Source organism: Typopeltis vanoorti, chromosome 6 (assembly GCF_054136105.1).
Source record: "Typopeltis vanoorti isolate ZY-2024b chromosome 6, IOZ_Tvanoo_1.0, whole genome shotgun sequence".
Lineage (NCBI taxonomy): Eukaryota > Metazoa > Arthropoda > Arachnida > Uropygi > Thelyphonidae > Typopeltis > Typopeltis vanoorti.
In genome coordinates, this window is record NC_143554.1 from 87,541,293 (window position 1) to 87,566,681 (window position 25,389).

The following is a 25,389-nucleotide window of genomic DNA, read 5'->3' on the forward strand; positions in this document are numbered from 1 at the left end:
AAATTGTCACCTTGGCACTAAACTTCCCTGTCAGTTCCCTGATCTTTTTGAAAAGATCTTGTTTTTCCTTCCCTGTTTTGGTCTTCTATTTATTGGCATTTCTGGTTAAAGTATTTTTCCTTGTCTCTTCTGGCTTGTCATTGAAACTCTGCATTCAAATGCTGCACTTCTTGCAAATTTCCTGTGGCCTTCATTTTCCTCCTTTCCTGAGCAGTTTTGATGGCATCTTCTGACAGCCATTTAAACTTCTTATTACCAACTGTTGGAATATTCTTCTTTGCTTCTGTTTTAATTAGATCTTTAATCTCTTCCCACAGCTCATCTGGTTCTCTTTCACACAAACTGAGTGTGTTGAATCTGTTCTGTATGCCAGTATTGTATTCAGCCGGTATGTTTCCAAGATCATATCTCATCGACATTTGTGATGTTTCCAGTTTCCGTAATTTCACATGTACCTTAGCCATTAATAATTCATAGTCTGTTCCACAGTCTGCACCTGGAAAAGTCTTGATAGACGGAATTGCACTTCTCCATTGTCTTTGTCCAAGTATATAGTCAATTTGCTGTATTGTCCATCTCAGATGATATCCATGTGCACAACTCCATTGCTGTTTAAAGCAGGGTGTTGGTAAGAAACAAAGAATTCTCTGCACAAAACTCAACTAGTCTCTTCACTGCAGTGTTACACGTGCCTAAACCAAAACGACCTGGTATTCCTTGTTCCTCGGTTTCTCCCACTTTTGCATTCCAATCTCCGATAAGTAGCCATAAATCTTGCTTTGGTGTTGCATCTATCACTTCTTGTAACTTGTCATAAAATTCTTTTATGTCTTCTTCTGGTGCCTCTGTAGTGGGTGCATAAATCTGTATAATGGTCATATTCGCTGGATGTCCACCGACTCTGAGAGAAATTATTCTGTCGCTCACTGGATTATAACCTAATACATACCTAGCCTCTTTTTTCCTGAGTAAGAAAGATACTCCATTTTTACAATGGAGTATCTTTCTTACATCTTTATGATATATATATATTCTTATATCATATACAGAAAATTATTTAATCATATAACAATATATACATAAATATATCAGTATGCAGTGCCCATTTATAGCATGGGCACTATGTACTGATATTTATGCTAGTCATGCTTTTAATAATGCTTGTTTGATATTACTAATGCAAAATTGGGTAATTAAATGTTTACTAAATAAAATAAAAAATTATAAGATACCACTGACTTACTTGTACTTCTCATAATCTGCACCAGAAGTCTGTAGAGAAAAAATTTTTAAAAATAGGACCCTTGTGATATTCAGAAAAAGAACAAAATTTACCTGAAAAATAATTTATAAATCTCTGTCAAGTAATTTACAGTCTATTATGTAAAATGCAGTAATAACTTATATTATACATTTGATGTTGAAGCAGAGAGCATCAAAATCTTTCTTTAGCATCACAAACTATTAAAAGAAAGAATGTTGAATATCTATTATTGCATTCAGTGTTACAACTAAAGTGTTACAAGTGAGATATGTGCCCTGGGTACAAAAATATTAAACACTAGGATGGGGCTTGTCTGAGATAGTAAATGTTAAAAAAGCATTAAAACATACATTATATCATATACAGAAAATTATTTAATCACATATAAAATATATACATGAACAATTAGCTAAAAATACATGTTACTATATATTCTTACTAAAGCAGCCATCTTCCAGGATCCAATTCTACCAATTACTGGAGTAGGAGGGCATCGATTGCTCTTGTTATATTACTGATTGCATTACATCCGAGAGGCAAAAATTATAAGATTTGATTTTAAAACTTAAAAAATGTTCAGCAGTGAATGAGAGCATATGAGAAAACATATGCTCTCATTCACTGCTCAATGAGAAAGAAATAAAGGATGTACCAATTCTTACATCCTTTATTTCTTTCAGCAGTGAATGAGAGCATATGAGAAACATCCTTTCTTATCAGAGTTGACTTGATATTACAATAATTAAAAGATCAACTCTATCACTGGATGTCCACCGACTCTGAGAGAAATTATTCTGTCGCTCACTGGATTATAACCTAATACATACCTAGCCTCTTTTTTTCTTATGTAAAAAACCTCATATACTCATATTTTATTAGAATGTTTAATTAAGGTTTTGCTAATCTGTCAGGCTGTTTTGAACTATTGGTTCTTAACAGAGACTAAGCAGAAATCCTATGAGGGCAAAAATCCTCTTCTCTATACTATGGAATGTCATTTTTGAAAGTTCTGTTTTTCATAAAATTATTGAATAGTGCATCAAACAAAAATATAGAAGAAATGAACTTATAGGACTTAACTGAAAACTATTAAAAGAAAGGATAAAATATGCAGGATGATCAAAATTAAAGTATCCCTGATTAAGGCCTTGTGGAGCACCACCCAGTAATCTAAATACTGCAAAACTTTGTAGGAATAAATTGTGCATCATGCAGAAGCGATATCTGAAGAGAGAAAAAAAAAAATTCCAAAATCTACCACTAGGGACACTGTATGGTGCACTGAATGCAGGTGTATTAATTTTTCTGTTTGTGTAAGAAGGAGAAAAAGCAACATAAGCACAAATAACACATTTTTATTCACTTCCATTATGCATTCACAGGCTGTGCTGTTCAACTCTTCACGTCAAAAAGGTTGCATATGGTGTATCATATTGATGGCATTGTTTGAAGGAAACTAATGAGGCTAAGGACTTAGGATAATGGTGGACAAAGAGTTAAAGTTCAGAGGGCATATTGCAAAAGTTGGTAAAATAGCTCAGCGAATTACTTAGTTGTTGAAAACATGCTAACAAGTAAAGATAAGGAAGTTATTATCCCTCTTTATAAGGCTATGGTTGTGTCGTCCATCCTGGCTTTGAATCTGCCATCTTGTTGTAACGTTGTTCTTATTTAAATTAATTAATTGTTGGTTGATTACTAATCAAAATATAGAGAAAGTTATATTTATACTGCGCCACCCTATATTCAGATTAGTCTATGCAAAGTAGTAGAATCAATCTTCAACTAATTTAGCAATCTCATTATTCATATAGGCCGAGTTTAAAATTAACATTTAAGGCTTCCGCAAGGTCTGCTATCTTTATGAACAGTGCAATGAAAGAGAATCAGGCACACACAATATTGAAATCAATAAAACAAAACATTTAATGCAGGGTTATATGACAAATGCATAAGCTTAACTCTGAAAACAAAATAATGCAAATAACTTAGTTCAACTGGTCATAACATTCACATAGATTTAGACATTAGACATTCAGTTATTAAATCTATAGTTTTCCTAATGATTAAAATAGTTCACCCAGTTCAATATTACAGAATCTCTCAGCAAATATTTTAACAGTTGTACTCTTTAATTTATCACTTAGTCAGCAAACACTTAATTTCTGTTATGAGGCAATTATCACTTCAGGCGGGAATACTTTCAAGCTTCTAACTACGGCTAATCACAGTAAAACGCCACAGTTAATGTTAGGATATAACAGGAGGAGCCAACTCTTATATCTTCACTCTGAAATACAATAAAATAGGATTGTTCTTACCGGGTTAAATCCTTGCACATCTGTTCACTATAGGCACACTTTAAAACTATATTTACTTATCACACTGAAGCAACACTATTCAAAGGAAATCTTCTCAATGATAACTGAATTATTATTCATCGCTCTTTACAAGTCTTGACGCACTTGTAATAAGGCAGAATACTTATTCCATATTTACTTCTATATAATAAATTCAGCTTTGCACTATCCTTCTCTAAAATGACTTTGGAATACGTAGTAATTCTAAAACTCAGTAGAATTATTCTGAATTGCTTATTTATTTCTCAGTCCTTTATTAATCAAATTACAACATTATAATTCCTATTACTGCAGCCCCTTACTTTATTCCCTGCTGCCTCTAAGCTCATTTCCCGGTCCCTTCTTAATCTAATTACAGCACTACAATTCTTGATACTGCAGCCCCTTACTTTACTCCATGCTGCCTCTAAATTTTCTACTCTGTACCGCCCTGAGTGCTCCCTCCTTCCCTCTTCTCCGTTATGTCATGAGTGCTTTTGCCCACCATATACTTTCGCTTTCCGCTTATATACCTCCAATCTTCTTCCTGCCAAAATCGGTTCTCACACTTCAGCTCATTTTAATTCTTTCTCCCCTCGAATACCATAGCTCACATTCTAAGCTCGCGCTATCTAATTTTAACTCTGTCACCATGACAACAGCCAAAACAAAACATAAACAGAAGTATTACATAAAATTATACCTTTACATACAGTAATGAAAATAAAAAAAAATATTATAGTTACTTAAGATCACGCTTTCATTTAGTAATAAACAAAATTCAGGGCAATTATATGAGTAACACAGTTTAAACAAGAGATAAACAATATTTACAAGTCTTGCTTATGATATGGAAGATTATGTTGGATTCTGAAAGAAATATCAATAACTTTAATTTCTCTTCATTCAGAATCCAACACTATGATTCACCCACATCTTGACTACTGCACACAGATTTTGTCACCTGGATTTCTTGGGGGAATAGGAGGTGGTCCAAAAGATTCAAAGACGAGTGAACAAGATGGTGACAAGTCTGTGGAATACTCCCTCAACCTATCCTCAAAGGGAATATTCCACAGACTGTCACCATCTTTACAAAGTTTAGTTGATAGGTTGAAAAGAGAGGACATGATAGAAACTTTTAAGATATAAAGGGATTTTATAAAATTAATGCAAGTGAAAATTTTCAATATGTGCAAATAGTCAGAGAACTAGGGCCATCCATGGAAGTTGTGTAAGAGTGTGGTTAGTTGGGGGTGTGCAGACCAGATTTTTTGTGTGGAGGATGGTAAATGGAATGGATTGCCAGAATTGGTTGCGAGTTCTCTGATGAATTGATTCAAGGAGAGGTATGATAGGATTTGTGTGTGTATGATGGTTGATTTGGGTCTTCCACGATAAGTCTCTGGACTCCATGGAGCTGTAAATAATAATAATGTACTGCCTTTCCCAGTATGCCACAAACTGCATTCTTTGCACAGTGTATAGCAGCAGAATACAGCTGGTTGGTACTGATGTTACACATACTGTGTTATGCTGTCTTTCAGCATTGGCAACTATCAGGATGATCTCAATAAACTCTTTCTTTGAGAAATCCTCACAGCCAGAGGTCACGGGGGGGGGGGGGTCAGATCAGGTGAATGAGGCAACCATGCAATGTAAAATTCATGGCTGATCACTCAGTATTCCACAAAGAATCTCCTGTATGGATCAGCCGATGTGTGGAGGAGCCTTCCTGTATGAAAATGACTGAATTCATGCACAGATGCTGAAGTAGCTGTGGTACAATAAAACTGTTTATCATATTATGATACCTCTTGACAGTAACTGAGCAAGTCACTGGACCCGACTGGCAAATATCCTCAAAGAAGAAGAATGGTCCAATGATAAACAAAGCTTTAAACCCACACCAGACAGTAACTTTAGGTGAATGCAAAGGAATTTGTTGGATTTCATGCAGGTTTTGCATAGTCCATACCTAGCAATATCTGTATTCACAGTTCTGTTCAGGTGAAAGTCAGCCTCATCTATACACAAAATCATCCATGACCACACAGCATCCCACTCCACTTAAGCAAGAAATGTTCATGCAAATGTCAGTTGACTTACAAAGCCCTGCAGGTGCAACTCCTGTGTCAGGGTTATCTTTAATGGGTAGAAATAAAGAATCTTCAGTGGAATTTTCCAGACAGTTGTGTAAGGCACAATGATTCATTTGTAATCTCTGCCAGGTCTAACTCCCAATGATCCCTTTTCTTTAAAATGAGTAATAATTCAGCTCATAGAGAAAGTGGACCCCATTGATATTTGTTTAGGCGATGAAATTTGCTTCATGAGCAAAGCACATTGGGAGTTAATGCCATCTATATGGATTGAATTAACAACCAGAATGAAGGGAAAAAATCCGTGTCCATCTTTTTAAACTCTTCTGACACCTGCCAAGTTGTGCAATATGCAAATATCATACATTTGGTGTTTACAATGCCCCTAGTGCAAAGTTTCACAGCATGTGGATCACTGGATGGCACCCCACAAGGTCTAAAACAGGAATAGTTTAATGTTGATCACCCAGTATGTTATTATTTTACAGTCATACAGCAAAATACTTATAAATCAATAATTCTATTGGAAAATAATGAATGTTTACTAATGAAAGATGAAAGTTTTTGATGACAGATGAAGAATTTAAGATTTTTTTCTGTACTATGTTTTACTACTTACCAACAAAGAGTGGTTCTTTGTTGGTAAAAAGAACCTCTTTCTGGTCTCTAATGAGAACAAACAGAACAAAATGGGTTAGGCATGGAAACTCTAATGAAAGCACTAATAAAAGACTAGCATATCAGTTCCAGGACAGAGTTCCTCATATTTTAAGTAATGCAAGTTATCAGAACAATCCTCATGTTGAAGGCTGCTTCTTGTAAGCTCTTTGTTGCTCACAAAACTTTTAAATTTCCAAGGCAAACTGATATAACATTGCAAAGCTTATTTTCTTAAGGAGCACCTTTTTTATAGTTTTATAGTTTTTAATACCAAATAAAGTAATTTAAGCTATTTTCTTCTATATTTCAGTTGTTTTCAAAAAATGTTTGAAAACATTTTTTGAAAAAACTTCTACAGTTTTTTTAAAAAAATGTAACTTTCAGGATGATATTCCACATTATGAGGAAAAAAGTGTTAGGTGGAGTGAAAACCAGGATCTAGAACTGGCTTGATAAGAATGGTATTCTCTTTGATGGACAGCATGTTTTTTTTTTTATATTATTATTACATGACACTTCCAGGAAGTCCAAAGACTCATTAAAGGAGGGCACCTACTCTACAACCATCTCCACCACTCAATTCACCAACTACGATGAACTGCAACTACACCAACGCCATCTACCACCACCACCACTAGTATTTTCACAGACAATCACAAACATCCATGCCCACAGCAGGGTTCAAACCCACTGCTTTTTGGCTGAAAAGCAGATATGCTAACCACTCAGCCAACCAGGCTGGCTAAAGGAAGGTCATGTTTTAATAATCTGCTTACTTATAAGATGACAGGTGCATTGAACAAAGGAAATGGATACATAGCAGTATACTTAGATTTTACAAAGGCTTTTGATAGATTGCCAAATGATAAGCTGATAATTAAGCTAGAATGGATGGAGTAGGATATTGGATTAGTGCATTGGAATGGAGAGTGGCTCTCTTATAGATATCAGCAAGCTGTGTATGAGGGGAACAATATCCCAAGAATATGAAAGTGGTGTGTCTCAAGGGTCTGTTTTAGGGCCATTGCTTTTTAATCTGTATGTTAATGATATTGGGGGGTGCTTAAGGGTCAAAGCTGTATAACTGAGAGGAGACCTCCACATAGCCTTTAAAAGAATATGGAGAACTGACCAGGGCTTCTGATCTAATGTCCAGTCCTCACCTTCTTCTGGGACACCCTGTTAGGTATCTACCTAGATATTGAATGAACAAGAATGGGCTGGCAATTTGGGATTTAGCCAACCAAATTGTATTGTTATTGGCTTAAACCACAATATAAAATGATGGTACAACATGACAGAATTTCATGCCAGCTGGGGCTTTGCCCGGTTAAACAAGGTCCATGTTATTTTTGTAACTGTATCATCTACTGTAACTGATGAAGCCAAGAAGCCCAATGCAAAAAAAGATTCCTTCCCTTTAATTCTAATGCTTTTGGCATTCGTATACATGCATTTCAAGATCCCTTTTGTTCTACTATTACCCTTATGTGATGTCATTACCAATCCATTTCAGATTCAAAATAACCTGTGAAACTGCATTTTACATTGCATAATCATTTCTGAACTCTCACTCATTTATCCTCATTTATCCCAGGAATGGCTGGATTCCTGCCCTAACACCTGTAATTTACCTGATTTTGGATTTCAAACTTTTATTAAACTACACTTTCTGCAAACATGTAACTCCAAAACCATTCAGATGCAGCTTTCAGGCACATACAAGTCCTACATCTATAAACTGCACAATCTTCTAATTTGTTGATTAGTAACTGTGGCTCTTCTTCTCAATTCACTCCTATCATACCATGGTAGCAAATTCACAATCTTTACTTTCTCATTCTTCTTTTTTTCACTTCTTCTAGCACAGCTTTCTCTTCTCCTTCTCGCAAACTAATAGCTTCAGTAGCATTCTTGATATATGCACCTGGGAAACATGCTTTCATCACATACTCAATAAGTAAATCTCTTATTACAGAATCTTCATATGATGCTCTTGCCTTACTCTTACTTTCTCTCTTTCATACTTTTCATTTTCATACCTTTCCGCACTTTTTCTTTCATTTTCCCTCCTGCACACATGCCAAATGTTTCTCTAATTTAAGGAGCTCACATTTTTTTCCTGTGAAAGACTCTGCAGAGGAAAAATAGTGCCACTTCATAAGGAAAAAAATCCCAAACAGTAGTGTTGAACTATAGGTCAATGCGTATATATAAGGTGTACTGGCAAAGTTATTAGTAATCCTGGTTAAAGACACGATGCAAACCTAGACTGATAAATGGAAATCTTTCTAGAGATCAGCATGGGCTTGTTAAGATGAGATCATGCTTTAGTAACTTGGATATAATTTATAATAGGGTGACTAGTATATGGGACAAAGGAGATACTTATTATTACAACTTGATATATAGGAACGTAAGACATGATAATTAATAAATAACATAAAACGAATTTAAAATGCATAATATTAGCAGTCCTTAGGGAGGCAGTTGAATGTAAGAATGAATATAATATGCTAGAGCAAATAAGGACAACAAACTAGAGTGGGATAGTTAATATAAGGCATCAAGGTAGGGTTCGGGCTAATGGGGGTCTTAAATTCATGTACACTAATTCTTGTTCCTAATACTCCTAATACTAGGAGTATTAGCAACAAGAAGGAAGAGTTTTTGGCCATGGTTGGCACTTCCAGACCACAGGTTATTGGTATTAGTGAAACATGGCTGACTGTAGATGATATAGCTAGTGGGATTGAATGTGATGGGTATAGTGTGTTCAGGAATGACAGAGAGAATAAAATAGGGAGAGGAGTATTGTTGATGATAGCTGATGAGCTACAGCCAAGGAGAATAGAAGTTGAATTGCAGGATAGAGAAAAGAGCACATTTGAGGCCATTTGGTGTGAGATTGTGACTAACAGAACTAAATATACAATTGGGTGCTGCTATAGACCAGGTGATGGAAAAGATGGTGGTGACAGTATGCACAAGCAAATAGAAGAAATAAGTGGAAGGAGGGTGATTATTATGGGAGATTTCAACTATGGTCCCATTGATTGGAGTGAGGAGAAGACACACGGGAGGAAGGAATTGGATTTTATGCAGTTATTAAGGGATAACTATCTGCGACAGCATGTAATGGAAAATACTAGGGGTCAGAGAGTGCTTGACCTAGTAATTACATCTGAGGATTTGGCTGTAACAAATATGACCACACTGCCACCAATCAGTGAGAGTGATCATAGGGTCTTCACTTGGGAGGTGGCTAAAGGTGTAGAATTTTCAATTAAGACAGGGTACATGCGGAATTATCGGGCTGGAAAGTATGACAAGCTTAGGAGTTTGATTGGCTCAGTGCCATGGCATGTACAACTGCAAGGACAAGAAGTTGATAGTGCATGGGAGGTAGGTAAGAAGTGCTTGCATGAAGCAATGGCTGACTGTATACCTAGAGTCCGAATAATAAATCAAGTAGGGGTTAAATGGATGAATAACACCATTAAGCTTGAGTTGCAAAAAAAGAAACAACTATGGAGGGAATTTAAGGAGAAGGGTGACCGGCAGGCACATGAACGGTATAAAGCGCAGGCCAGAAGGGTGACGAGTGTGGTAAGAAAAGCAAAAAAGGATTACGAAAGAACATTGGCCATGCAGGCTAAAGAGAATCCTAAAAAGTTTTTTAGATATGTTGCAAGTAAAAGGAAAAATGTACATGGCAGAATGATTTTAAAGAATGCCGATGGTAGGGAGGTAACTGAATCAGTTGAGATAGCTGAGTTACTGAGTGAACACTTTGCAAGAATATATCATCCAGGTGGTGACATTGCAGAAACGAATAAACCAGTAGATTATACGGGAATTGTGGTGAATGAAGTGGAGGTGAGTAGTCTATTGCATAACCTCAATGTCAATACATCTGTGGGATTGGATGGTATACCAGCTCGTGTAGTACGAGAAGCAGCTAAAGAATTGTCAGTACCCTTGACCATTTTGTTTAATTTGAGTCTCGGGTCCGGGTTAGTCCCGAGCGGGTGGAAGGAGGGGAAAATAGTTCCACTGCATAAAGGTGGTTCCAAGACTGCTGTTGTAAATTACCGACCGATTAGCATATCAGGAATCATTGTCAAGGTCTTAGAGAAATTAGTCAAGAAAAGAATACAGGATTGGATAGATGAAAATGGGATATTGTATGGGGGACAACATGGTTTTGTGAAGGGTAGATCATGCCTCAGTAACTTGCTCACGTTTTATAACACAGTGACGGCTGAACTGGATAGGGGTAATGGGTTTACAGTGATACTACTGGACCTTGCCAAGGCCTTTGACAGGATACCACATGGAACCCTAATCAGTAAACTGGAGCAGATGGGGATAGATATAGGGTTGGTGAGATGGATAGGAGGGTGGTTGAAGGAGAGATACCAGAGAGTGGTTTATTCAGGAGTGGAGTCAAAAAGACTTGTGACTAGTGGAGTGCCGCAGGGCTCTGTTCTTGGACCACTGCTTTTCAATTTGTTCATCAATGATATTGGAAAGGATTTGAGAGGAAGCGTTCACTTGTTTGCTGATGATGCAAAGTTGGGTAGAGCAATTGTGAGTGCACAGGATGTCAAAATTTTACAGGATGATTTGGATAGTTTGGAGGACTGGGCTAGGAAAAATGGATGTCAATTTAATGTGGCAAAGTGTAAGGTTATGCACTTTGGGGTGAAAAGAATAGCAGCAGTATATCGCATTGGTGGAACCGTACTCCAGGAGATTGATGAGGACAGCGATTTGGGAGTGTTGGTGGATAGGGAATTGAAGTTTAGGGGGCACATTGCAAAAGTGGCTAAATCAGCTCATCAAATCACTTGGCTTCTGAAAAATACTTTAACATGCAGAGACAAACAAGTTGTTGTTCCTCTGTATCGAGCCTTGATAAGACCCCATCTGAACTTCTGTGCCCAGTTATGGGCACCAGGGTTTCTTCGTGATGGGGAGGAAGTGGAGAGCGTCCAGAGACAAGTGACCAAGATGATGGCAGGTCTGGGGAACGAACCTTATCAGAATAGGTTGAGGATTTGTGGGTTGCAGAAATTGGACGATAGGCGAAGGAGGGGTGATATGATTGAGACATTCAAATTACTGAAGGGTTTTTATAAGATTGATCCAGAAGATATTTTTGAAAATATGACTGGTGGTGGGAGGACTAGGGGCCATGCATAGAAGCTGGGCAAGAGCATGGTTGACAAAGGTGTTAGAGCTAGGTTTTTTACTTGGAGAGTGGTGAATGAGTGGAATAAGCTTCCAGAGTCTGTTGTGGGTGCTACGACCGTGAATGAGTTCAAGGCAAGATATGATAGATACTGTGTGAATGTTGAATAGTTGTTCCAGACATGATGTTAGGGCCTCCCTCGATGAGTCTGTCGACTCCTTGGAGTTTCCCGGAACAATAATAATAATAATAAATTTTTTATTAGCATAAAGTTTTCAACCTAGTATCAAGGGCATCTTCAGTATGGCTATCAAATTAAACAAGAACAGAAACTGGTATATTCAACAATGGCATGCACGAACTGCATGTACAGGATGTAGAGTATAATTATCTAATTATGTTAGGGTTCTAGTAAAAAATAAATTTAATGAGATATAATAATAAAAATATATATTTGATGCAATGGATTTATTCAGCTATATGACATGATTAAAAAATTTAATGACCAGAAGCCGAGAGAGATACCAAAATAGAAAAAATACTATTTATTATTTGAGCAAACAACTAGTTTTGTCTTAGAAGACTTCATTGGGTGCACAACATGAAAAGAGAAATAAAAAAGTAAACATCACAAGAGGCAGCTAAAAATTAACTTGCAAATGCATTTGAAGCCATTCTGGATGCCACAGCATTGCTGGACACGTTCCCGCAGGCACGATCTCATGTACACCAAACTTGGATAACTGAAGAGTGACAATCAGATAGATTATAGCTAAGGTTAGTATTAAGATGGACTAGATCGAGGACAATTTCTGTTGATTCCACAATTCTTCTCTTCAGTCCATTGTAGCATCTAAAAAATGTTTCTGGATTTATTCCAGATCACTGGATGCCATTCATCCAGTGATCTGGAAAGGTGAACATAATTAAGAACATGATTTGATAGTGTGCTGGCTCTAGTTCTGCAATATATAATGTCTCTCATGCATTGTTCTTCCATATGCAACTCAATGGATTGCTCTGTCTGACCAAATTAGGACATATTGCAGTTACACCAAAGATGATAAACACCTGGATACTTTAGGCTGTCATGTTTCAGTTTAGGTGTGCCAAGTAAGGAACAGAGTTTGGATAGAGGAGTAAAAGAAGTGCAGATTTTAAATTTCTTGAGAATTTTAGCTAACTTTGGTGAAATGTAGCTGATAATGGTAGATATAAAGTTTTGGCATCAGTACTTTAATCCTCCTACTCACCATACTATCTTCAGTACAGTGAGCAGGGGGATTAAAAAGTAGCTTATGAATTGTCTGTTTAGGATAGCCATTTTTCTGAAAGGTTGTAAGAAGAAACTATAGTTCATTGGTGATCGATTTCTTCTTCACTGAGGAGGGAGTGAACACATTTACCCAAAGTAGAAATGATGCCAAGTTTCTGGGGCAGATAGTGATGTCATTGCACATGAAGGTATCTGTTGGTTTTCTATAAATAGAGTTTTTCAGTTGTTCTGACACACGAGTGAGTTTTACATCCAAGAATGATAGAGAACCATTAACTTCCAATTCCAAGGTAAATTGTGTTCTTGGGTGTTGATTGTTCAGATGGTTCAGAAACTCCTTTAAAGAATCTGGTCCATGACTAAAAATTAAGAAATCATCATCAATATATCTTTTTCATAACTTTGGCTTCAGTGAAAAGCAATTGATTGCTTTTCCCTCAAAGTTTTCTAAATATAAATTTGCTAATATAGGAAATAATGGGCTGCCCATGGCCAAGCCAAAGTTCTGTTTGTAAATAGTATTTTAAAAAGAAAATAACTAGAATTTACACAATGGATCAGGAGTAACAATTTTTTTTTATAATTTATCTTTTAAAATAATCAAAATCTCTTCTGTAGGCACATTAGTAAAGATGGAAATAGCACTGAAACTTGTCATAATTTCATCTTTTTGAAAATGCATGTCTTTAACAATTGAAGCAAAGTATTCTGAATTTTTGCAAAAATGAGGTGGATGAGCCTGTTCAACTTTTGAAACCTTGGCCAAATGTTTTGAAAGTTATACGGGAGAGAATCAATGCCTTCTACAATGAGTCTTAGTGGAGTGTTTTCCCTTATGTATTTTAGGCAAGCCATATAATTGGGAAATCTTTAGTCTCTAAGATATTTTATAGTAGTTCTCAGGAAATTGTTTGTACGATTATGAAATTCATGAGTTGGATCCCTTTCAAGAATTAAGTAGGTGTCTGTAGTAGTTGTAACATTTTGTTGTAATCTTCAGTATCTAGGGTGACAGTTGTGTTACCTTTTTCTGCAGAGAGAATTATAATATCCTTATTTTTCTGTAGATTTTTCATGGCTCGATGTTCTGCAATAGTAACATTATCTATTGGGAGTTTTACATTGTTAATTGTGAGGATGGATTTCATATGAAGTAGATTAGCTTCTTCAGGTTGAAGGAATGAACTTGCTTTTTCTATTTTTCTATTCCAAAAGAACTATCACTCACAAGAATAATAGTTCTTTTAGAATAGATCTTGGTGACATAACAAAATTAAAACCTTTAAGAATATTCTTTTCAACATTAGAAAGATGGTAACTGAATTTGTTAATAATGCCAGCCTGGTTGGCCTAGTGGTTATCTGCCCTCCAGCAGAAAGGCTGCAGGTTCAAATTCTGCTGAAAGTTTATTTTTCACTTGGTTAGACTATAATAAATTTAGTTTAATCCTTTATTTAAGTGTGTGCAAACAAAGTTTGTGCCTGAAAGTATCTTCAGGACTGGGGTAAGGTAGTACAACACCAGGCAACTCGTTGCAAAGGTGGAGCAAGCTTACATCACTCCTATCTCAGTATCTCCCATAATGCAAAACACGTCTCCTTGCGGATATGTATAATGTTATGCATTAAGGGAAGGGCCACCACCACCTTACCCAGTCCTGAAGATACTTTCAGGTGCAAACTTTGTTTGCTCACACTTGGATAAAGGCTTAAACTAAATTTATTATAATATTCAAATTCTGCCATGGGCATGGATGTTTGTGATTGTCTATGAAAATACGGTACATCATCTACACCGATGCAATAGATGGCATAGTGTAGATGATGATGGTGGTGTTGCGATTCTTTCTAGTTGGTGGAGTGAGTGGTGGAGACGGAGAGTTGTAGTCCCTTGGACTCCCTGGAGGTGTCACATAATAATAATAATTCTCTCAGGTGAGAGCTGAAACTTAGATTTGGTTGATTTTTGCTGTTCTAACTATAAACTTCTAATTTTTAATTAATATAACTTTGTTCGTGTTCTGAACATTAGATGCTTGTGAGTTGATAACCTCTCTTATATGTTGCCAAGTATTGATATCGAAAGTGTTCAATAGCAGAAGATAAAGAAGCTTTAAGGGATTACAAATGTGCTAAACTATGTTAGTTTCAAAAATTCTTTCATTTATAAGCTCTTTTTTTGCTCTATAATATATATTGCCGGCCTGGTTGGCTGAGTGGTTAGCGTATCCACTCTCCAGCCAAAAGGCTGCAGCTTCGAATCCTGCCATGAGCATGGAATGTTTGAAATTGTCTGTGGAAATGCTAGTGGTGGTGGTGATGGGTGGTAAATGGCACTGGTATAGTTGGTGGAGGCAGAGAGTTGTAGAGTAGGTGCCTAGAGTAGGTTGTAGATGAGTCTTTGGACTCCCTGGAGGCATCGCATAATAATAATAATGAGGGGGCGCTAGTGGGTCAAGCGCTACGAACGTGTTTTGAAGAGCTCCTGATTCAGATAAGTTTTACTAGGAATAATTAAGTATATATGCGTAACTGTTTAAGTAAGAGTGGCTGTAAACGTTGTACGCTACCGATATTATTATTGTAGGGTTTTTTCTTGCTTAAACTAAATACGAAGACGTTAATATTAGACCTAGTAACCTGCAGAGAAAAAAAAAAATGGCAGCGGCATTGTCATTCCATGATTTTAATTTGGATTTCAGTCGGTTCGTTAAGTGTGAGGTCTGTTATATGTATTCCTTCGACTACATAAATGATTTGTGGATGTTTAGTGCGGATGGAAGAAGGGTGTGTGCGAAATGTGACCTGAACGAGGAATTGATGAATGCGAATATGAAGTTGATGACAGAAAGTGCTAGTACCAATAGTGTCGCGAGTGCACGTTTGAAAGAGAAGGATGGCGGGAAAGAGAGGCGAAAAAATGTTAAAAAATCAGGAAAAAAGAAAAAGAGCGATTTGACAACCGTAACGGATGTTAAAAGGGACGAAAGTAAGGCGGAAAGAAACGAAATTGAGAGAACGAATGAAAGTAGAAATGGCGTGGTGCAGAAATCGCAAGTAAAAAAAATCGAAAGAATGAATGATGGCGAAAGTTGGACGCATGTTGGAACGAAAGTACTGAACCAAAGAAAGATGAATGACAGTAAAAGTGAGAAGAATGATAGCGAAAATTGGACGCATGTTAGTCCGAAAGTACGGAAACAAAGAAAGATATGTGAGAGTGAGAAGAATGATAGTGAAAGTTGGACGTATGTTGGACCGAAAGTACGGAAACAAAGAAGGATGAATGAGAGGGAAAGTGAGAAGAGGGGGTCGAGAGTTAGAAAGTTAGAAAGATTTAATGATAGAGTGAATGTGTCGCGAGGTTCAGAAGGTGAATTGGATTGGATGAAGCAAGAAATGAAATGGATGTGGAATGAAATTAAGAGAATTCAGGTCAAAACTATTAAAATAAATCATGATGGCATGAAAGAGATAACAAAAGATGAGCGAGTGGCGTTGTATGGTGACTCCATTATTAAAGGTGTGCTAGAGGATAAAATGCACAAGGTATGTTTTCCAGGCGGTAAAATGAGTAGAGTGATTGAGGCATTGAATATGAGGCGGGAACGAGCAAAAGAGTTAATTGTATTAATTGGTACGAATGATTTGAGAGAGAACAAAGAGCATGTCAAAATGAATGTCAGGAGACTGCTTGGAAAGATAAAGGAGAATAGTGTGACAGGAAGGGTGGTCAGTGTGTTGCCTAGGTATGATTGTGGTGAAATGAGGCGGAGAGCAAGGATTATGAATGATATTCTGGCTGAAATGTGTGAGGAGATGGGAGTAGAGTTTGTTAATGTGTGGAATGAGTTTGAGGGACGAAGTGAGCTGTATGGGAGCGATGGACTGCATTTGAGTGGTTATGGTGTGAGTCGCTTGGAGAGACTGCTGCTGGAAGGTAGAGAAGTGAATAGAGAGAATGAATCAGATCGAGAGGGGAGTGATGTGGAAGAGCAGGAGAGTAAGACAGGAGAGATTGAAGGAGTGGAAATGAATGTGGAAGTGAGTGGTATGAGTATAGAAAATGAGAGAATGGGTGTGCAAGAGGAGCAGGGAAACGGCGAGGCTCAGGGTGGACAGGGATACACAGCGTGAGAAAGGTGGATGCTCCAAGAGGAGGTGAGAGAATGTGTAGGCAGGAAAGTAATGGGATGATCAGGGATCAAAAGGAAACAGATGGAATTGCAAAGGGTTCTAAAATGAAGAAGCAGAAAGGGAAATGGCCCCAGTCCAGCATGGAGAGATCACATCGAGTGAGTGGTATCAGTGGAACTAGCTGTAGATCCAGAAATGAGTTGTTGTGTTTGTATACCAATGCTAGAAGTATAAGAAACAAGGCGGATGAAATGGTTGCACTAATTGCGTCTGTGCACCCAGAAATTGTCGGAATAAGTGAGACATGGTTAGATGAGGATGACATCCTGACAGGAATAGAGATGGAAAGGTATGATGTGTTTCGTGAGGATAGAAGGGGTAAAAAGGGAGGGGGAGTACTATTGATGATAGAGAAAGAGTTATGTCCATACAAGGTAGAGATGCAAGAGGGAAATGGGGCCAGTGGTTTTGACGCAGTATGGTGTGAGATACAGGTGAATAGAATCAAATACTTGGTGGGATGTTGTTATAGACCTGGTAATGTGGATGGTGGTGATAGTGAAATGTATAGTCAAATAAGCCAAGCAAATAAGAAAAGGGTGATCATTATGGGTGATTTTAATTATGGCAATATAGACTGTAATGAAGAGATAGCAACTGGAAGTAAAGAAAATGAGTTTCTTGAGTTTTTGAGGGATAACTACCTCAGACAGTATGTAACAGAGGGCACAAGAGGATTAAGGGTCTTGGATTTGGTCATCTCATCGGAGGATGTAATTATCAATCAGGTATCAAATCATCCACCAATTGGTGAAAGTGACCATGAGGTGATTACTTGGGTGGTTGCCAGCAGTGCAAGGACCCCAGTGAAAAAAGGGTATATGTGGAACTACAAGGGGGGTGATTATGAAGAGCTCAGGAGACAGCTTGCAGGTGTAGCATGGAATGAGGAGTTAGCGGGAAAAGAGATCAATGCAGCTTGGGGGATTTTCAAAAAATATTTAGTGGATGCAATGTCTAAATGTATACCACGGGTGAGAAGGTTAAATAAGTTAGGTGTGAGATGGATGAATAAAGAGATTAAGCATGCAATACAGAGAAAAAGGGCATTGTGGAGGCAGCATAAGAGAAGTGGAAGTAACCAATTTCATGAGTTCTACAAAGACCAGGCAAGGAGAGTGACTTGGTTGGTGAGAGTAGCTAAAGAGAGGTATGAACAGCAGTTAGCTAATGAAGCTAAAAAGAATCCTAGGGAGTTCTTTCGATATGTAGCCAGCAAAAGAAAGAATGATTATGGAAGGATGACATTGATTGGAGGAAATGGTATAAAGACAGCTGTTGCAGAATGTGTGGTGGAGATACTTAATGAACAGTTCATAAAGATCTTTCAATCTTGTGAATGTGACTTCATGGAGAGATTAAGAGCAGTTGATGATGGGGAGGAGAGACTGACTGTAAGTGAGGAAGAGGTGTTTGGGGAGTTGAGTAAACTAGATGTAAATAAGGCTGAGGGACTTGATAATATATCACCGCGTATTCTGAAGGAATGTGCCAGAGAGTTGACACCTGCCTTGACATATTTTTTTAATACGAGTCTTGCACTTGGTCAAATCCCTAAAGAGTGGAAGGAGGGCAAGATTTGCCACTTCATAAAGGAGGTGATCGAACTCAGGCATCAAACTATAGGCCTATCTGTGTGTCAGGTGTTGTGGTTAAGTTGTTGGAGAAGCTTGTGAGAACTAGAATCCAGAGTTGGGTTGACAACAATGGTATAATCTTTGATGGACAGCATGGATTTGCTAAAGGGAGGTCGTGTTTTAGTAATCTACTTACTTATTACAATAAAGTGACTGCTTCCTTGGACAGAGGAGAAGGATACACAGTAATATATTTGGATTTTGCAAAAGCTTTTGATAGAGTACCTCATGATAAGTTGACAGTCAAACTAGAGCAGATGGGGTTGGATATTAGATTAGTGCATTGGATTGGAGACTGGGTATCTGATAGGTATCAACAAGTTGTGTATGAGGGGGGGGTGCAATATCCAGGAAAAGGAAAGTCACTAGTGGAGTGCCTCAGGGATCTGTTTTAGGGCCATTACTATTTAACTTGTATATTAATGATATTGGCAAAGATTTGGATGGAGATATTCAGTTGTTTGCAGATGATGCAAAGTTGGGACGAACCATAAAGAGTAGTGAAGATGTTGTGGTCTTGCAAGAAGACTTGAATAAATTGAGTGATTGGGCAAGCAAATGGGGATGTGAGTTCAATGTTGCAAAATGTAAGGTTTTAAAATTTGGAAAACAAAGATGGGATGCAGAATTTATGCTTGGTGAGAATATATTGTTGGAAGTAGAGGAAATAAGAGATCTGGGAGTGATAGTGGATAAGGATCTAAAATTTAGGGGACACATCGCCAAAATTGTGAAGACAACACAAAGACTTCTGGGAATGATGAGGAGAACACTGACGTGTAGAAGTAGGGAGATTCTTGTTCCATTGCATAAGGCTTTGATTAGGCCTCACATGGACTATTGTGCCCAGATTTGGTCACCTGGTTTTCAGAAGGATGAAGAGATGTTGGAAAGGGTCCAAAGGCGACTGACTAAGGTAGTTTCTGACCTCTGGAATGTCGAGTATGAGGAAAGATTGAAAAGATGTAATTTGCAGAGTCTAGTGGAGAGAAGGAAGAGGGGAGATATGATAGAGACCTACAAGTTGGTAAGGGGTTGTTATAGGATCAATGGTGGAGAAGTTCTACAGAGAATAGTGGGAGATCAGGGGAGAACCAGAGGTCATGCCTGGAAACTGTATAAAGAGGGTGTGAGTAGGGGAGTGAGAGGCAGGTTTTTTTCGTGCAGAGTTGTGAATGATTGGAATGCCTTGCCTGAGAGTGTGGTGTCTGCAAGGAGTTTGAATGTGTTTAAGACCCGGTATGATGAGATGTGTGTGAGATAAAAGAACCTCCTAGATGAGTCTTGGACTCCATGAGGTCTTGTTTAATAATAATAATAATATTCTTTTAGTTCTTTTTTTGTTTTGATTGTTTCTTTGAAGGAAATGACTTTAGGAACAAGATCATGGAATTTGCAACATTTCAGAAGTACTAATGATATTAGTATTTCGATATTAAGTCCAATTTAACCTTTTGATATTAAGTCCAATTCTCTGTAAAGTTTTCTATAATTCTCTGATACTTTTGTAAGTTATCTCGTCATAAATGGCTAGAAATTTGATGCAACGGATTTACTTGGACACACACACACACACATACCAGGGGTGTATATTCCAGGTATGCTAGGTGTGTGGTGCACACCCACAGAATAGCAATATTACCAATTTTATATTTTTTCATTTATTCCTGTTGAAGATCCCTAACTGTTTCCTGGCTTTGTGTCATTCCTAAAATTAAACACAACATACTTATCCTTCATGAAAAGAACAGTTTTCAACACACATTGCATCACATTCATGTTAATAATCCAAGTGTGTATTCAAGAATGTGTGAGCAGAGCTTATCTAAGATGGTATGGCACTTAAATAGAATGGGCAAGAAAAGGTTAGTAAAACAGGTGTTTGATGCCAGAATGGCAGGAAAACCTAGAGAAAGGCCAAGGTCTAGACCACAATTCAGTCAGAAGTGCTTTAGAAGAATGAAAGGTAAGATACAACAATATTGGAGTATTTACAAGTAATAGACTAATTTGGAGGAAAATTGTTGATAGGAGATTATTAATAATGCATACTGAACCTACAGGAAATAGGTTTTTACAATGGCTTATTTGATGATTTCAAGAACAAATTTGGTTTTAAAAGCAAGGATTTACTGTTTTGCATGATGTAAGTAGCACTTCACAAACTTAGCCATTTTTTATATGTAATTTTATATCAAAATGTTTTGATATGCTATTGCACATTTTTCTAAAATTTGCAGTTTGAATTTATGGAAATTATTACTTTTTTTTATTGTTTAAAATTATGGCTGAAGCAACTAAACTAAACTATCAGTAAGTGTATGTATTATGTGTGTTAATTTTGAATGTGTATACATACTTGTTCTCTATCTTTTTTGCCAGACAAAACACCCAAGTTTCCAAAATCAACAGCAGCAGCGTGGGGAATTTTCAAAAACTATCTAGTAGATGCAATGTCTAAGTATATTCCAAGGGTTAGAAGGTTAAATAAGGTAGGTGTGAGATGGATGAATAAAGAGATTAAGCATGCGATACAGAAAAAGAGGGCATTGTGCAGGCAACATAAGAGAAGTGGAAATAACCAATTCCATGAGGTATACAAAGAACAGGCAAGGAGGGTGACTTGGTTGGTGAGGGTAGCTAAAGAGAGGTATGAACAGCAGTTAGCTAATGAAGCCAAAAAGAATCCTAAGGAGTTCTTTTGATATGTAGCAGCGAAAGAAAGAAGGATTACATTGATAGGAGAAAATGGTATAAAGACAGTTGTTGCAGAATGCGTGGTGGAGATACTTAATGAGCAGTTCATAAAGGTTTTTCAATCTTGTGAATGCGACTTCATGGAGACATTGAGAGCAGTAGACGATGGGGAGGAGCAAGACTGTAAGTGAGCAAGAGGTGTTTGGGGAGTTGAGTAAACTAGATGTTAATAAGCCTGTGGGACTTGATAATATATCACCACGTATTCTGAAGGAATGTGCCAGGGAGTTGATACCTGTCTTGAGATATTTTTTTAATACGAGCCTTGCACTCGGTCAAGTCCCTAAGGAGTGGAAGGAGGGCAAGATTGTGCCACTTCATAAAGGAGGTGATCGAACTCAGGCATCAAACTAGGCCTATCTGTATGCCAGTTGTTGTGGTTAAGTTGTTGGAGAAGCTTGTGAGAACTAGGATCCAGAGTTGGGTTGACAATAATGGTATTATCTTTGATGAACGGCATGGATTTGCTAAAGGGAGGTCAGGTTTTAGTAATCTACTTATTACAATAAAGTGACTGCTTCCTTGGAATAGGAGAAGGATACATAGTAATATACTTAGATTTTGCAAAGGCAATTTCTATAGTACCTCATGATTAATTGATAGTCAAACTAGAGCAGATGGGGCTGGATATTATATTAGTGCATTGGATTGGAGACTGGCTATCTGATAGGTATCAACAAGTTGTCTATGGGGGAGCGATATCCAGGAAAAAGAAAGTCACTAGTGGAGTGCTTCAGGGGTCTGTTTTAGGGCCATTACTGTTTAACTTGTATATTAATGATATAGGTGATGATTTGGATGGAGATATTCAGTTGTTTGCAGATGATGCAAAGTTGGGACGAAACATGAAGAATAGTGAAGATGTAGTGGCCTTGCAAGAAGACCTGAATAAACTGAGTGATTGGGCACGGAAATGCGAGTTCAATGTTGCAAAATGTAAGGTTTTAAAATTTGGAAAACAAAGATGGGATGCAGAATTTATGCTTGGTGAGGATATATTGTTGGAGGTGGAGGAAATAAGAGATCTGGGGTGATAGTGGATAAGGATCTGAAATTTAGGAGACATAGCCAAAATTGTGAAGACAACACAAAGGCTTCTGGGAATGATGCGGAGGACACTGACATGTAGAAGTAGGGAGATTCTTGTTCCATTGTATAAGGCTTTGATTAGGCCACACATGGACTATTGTGCCCAGATTTGGTCACCTGGTTTTCAGAAGGATGAAGAGATGTTGGAGAGGGTCCAGAGGCAACTGACTAAGGTAGTTTTTGACCTCTGGAATGTCGAGTATGAGAAAAGATTGAAAAAATGTAATTTGTAGAGTCTGGTGGACAGGAGGAAGAGGGGAGATATGATAGAGACCTACAAGTTGGTAAGGGGTTGTTATAGGATCAATGCTGGAGAAGTTCTACAGAAAAGAGTGGGAGATCGGCGGAGAACCAGAGGTCATACCTGGAAATTGTATAAAGAGGGTGTGAGTAGGGGAGTGAGAGGCAGGTTTTTTTCATGCTGAGTTGTAAATGATTGGAATGCCTTGCCTGAGAGTGTGGTGTCTGCAAGGAGTTTGAATGTGTTCAAGGCATGGTATGATGAGCTGTGTGTGTGATAAAAGGATCTCCCAGATGAGTCTTTGACTCCATGAGGTCTTGGGGTAATAATAATAATAATTTCCATGAGGAGCAGGGCCACACTTATGCACAGGCACATGAGGCTCTAGCTGGGGGCCCCAAAAAATTAGAGCCAATTTAAGGACCCAAACAATGGGCAGGGGGGAGAAAACAGAGCACTCTAGACCCCCCAGGAAAAGTGTAAGTATGGCCCTGATGAGGAGACAATCTCTTTACAGAGTTATTTACACACACACACACACACACACACACACACACACACTACTGTTAATTTTATAAATTTATTCACTGAACAGCTTACCACAATCGATGCTGTAATAGGTCCTCTGATAATCCAAAAATATCCTTGATGTGAATTAGTTGTCCAACAGCTTTTAAAGATAAAAATAAAATAAATAAATAAAATTCCTAGTATTTTCAAAATGTATATATTTTTTAAAATATTTAGCAGCATATTTTTTCATGATTGTGGACAGAAAAATCTCTGACTGGACTGTTCCATTTATGTTCCATTAATTTCATGTTCATCAAACTTATCCATGTAATTGTTTTTCCAGAGACAATGACCATCTCGTAGTACATTTAATAAGGTGAACATCAGTATCAACTGTATACGTTGCCAATTATTATCATAATGAATGAACTCACTTGATTTTTTAAATCAACTATAAAAGGATGCTAAACTTAACAGTAGTTGTGCAGAAACAGAAGACTGGAATTAAATAGTTTTTACATTATATTCATTTTTAATAATAAATGTAACATATTCTAATAACTTTTGGAATAATACTCATAATTCTTAGATTATATACTTAATATCACTTTAATATGCTTCTGGTAGTAGTAGTAAACGTCATAGTAGTAATACATTCCCAGGCTTTCCTGAGATTTGTCACTGATGAGCATATAACCAGATATCCCATTTAGTGCTGACTATAGACTTTGGTCTAAACATAAAACCTTCACAGTGATTTTGTATATTTGTGGTAGTTGTGAATAAAGAAAAGAAGGAAATAAAACAATTCAAAGCAATCTCAGAAGCATAGTGTGATTACTAAGTCAAAGCTAAACAAAGGTTCTTACAAAGTTACTGCCAAATGAAGTCAACACACAACAATATAACTTTGAACTTTGAACTTAATTGGTTGATGGACCGAGTCCTTGACTCTTTATCCCTTCATCTGGATTTTAGATTGTGGGTGATGAGATTATTGTGGGTAATTTACCCGCTCATTGTGAGCATTGAGGCTGTATCAGCTTTCTCTTGCGATGGAGGATTTTGGTTTTTTATGTTTGAAACGATCTGAGGGCTTGTAGTCCGCTGCCTGTCGAACTAGCTGATTTGGGTGATTATCTGTGATTGTGAAGAATTTCTCCGCAATGCTTGTCATGTAATATCTGGAAGATTGGCTTCTTGATGTAACTGGATGTTTCTGATGAACCATGGGGCATTAAATGCCATTCTTAGGCATTTATTCTGTATTATCTGAAGTCTGTTGATGTTGCTTTTAGTCGTGTGACCCCAGGTTGGACAGGCGTAAGGTTAGTTGCAGTCTGATTACCGATTTGAAAAGGAGGATTTTGTTGCTTATGCTTAGGAAGCTGTTCCTATTCAAAAATGGATATAGCTGTGCTATAGTCTGACTTGCCTTAGTGGCAACACTATCCATATGCGACTTGAAGTTTAGACATCTATCAAGATGAACTCCCAGATATTTGGTAGAATTGTGCCAAGGGATGATTTTACCAAACATTTGTATGCTTGTATTTGGTTCTGCTTTACGTCTGGTGAAAAGTACTGCAGAGCTCTTGTTTGGATTACTTGCGATACGCCATTTGGTGTACCAATCCTCCAATTCATTGACTGCTCTCTGCAGCTTGATTGTGGCCATGTGTGGACGGAGGGATCTGGCTATAATGATTGTGTCGTCGGCATACAGAGCGGTGATAACTGGAGACAGTTTGGGGAGATCTGCCATGTATATGGAGAAGAGTAGGGGAGATAGCAGAGAGCCTTGAGGGACTCCGGCCATGATTCTCCTCTCTGTGGATCTGATACCGTTGAGTTTTATTTTAAATTTTCTGTTATTTAGATATGATTTGATAAGTAGAACTAGTGGCAATGGAATACCAACTTCGTGTAGTTTAAAAATTAGTCCATGATGCCACACTATCAAATGCCTGAGTGATGTCCAGGAAAACTGTGCCAGAGTGTTGGTGCCATTCATACCCTTGGGTTATATGTTTGATAACTCTGTACATTTGTAGCATTGTGGAGTGATATTTCCTAAAGCAGAATTGTTCATCTTGAATTATATGGTTGATATCTGTT

General features: G+C 37.6%; 1 protein-coding gene across 1 annotated transcript in view; it reads right to left on the reverse strand.

Moving 5' to 3' along the window:
* Window positions 1-25,389, reverse strand: part of LOC150105672 (secretin receptor-like) — a 244,613-nt gene that overhangs the window by 58,049 nt on the left and 161,175 nt on the right. The window contains exons 10-11 of the mRNA XM_090394527.1: window positions 23,359-23,428; window positions 1,244-1,335 (exon numbers count right to left, since the gene is read on the reverse strand). Of these exons, the coding sequence (XP_090250653.1) occupies window positions 1,244-1,335; window positions 23,359-23,428 (162 nt within the window). The remainder of the gene's footprint in view (window positions 1-1,243; window positions 1,336-23,358; window positions 23,429-25,389) is intronic.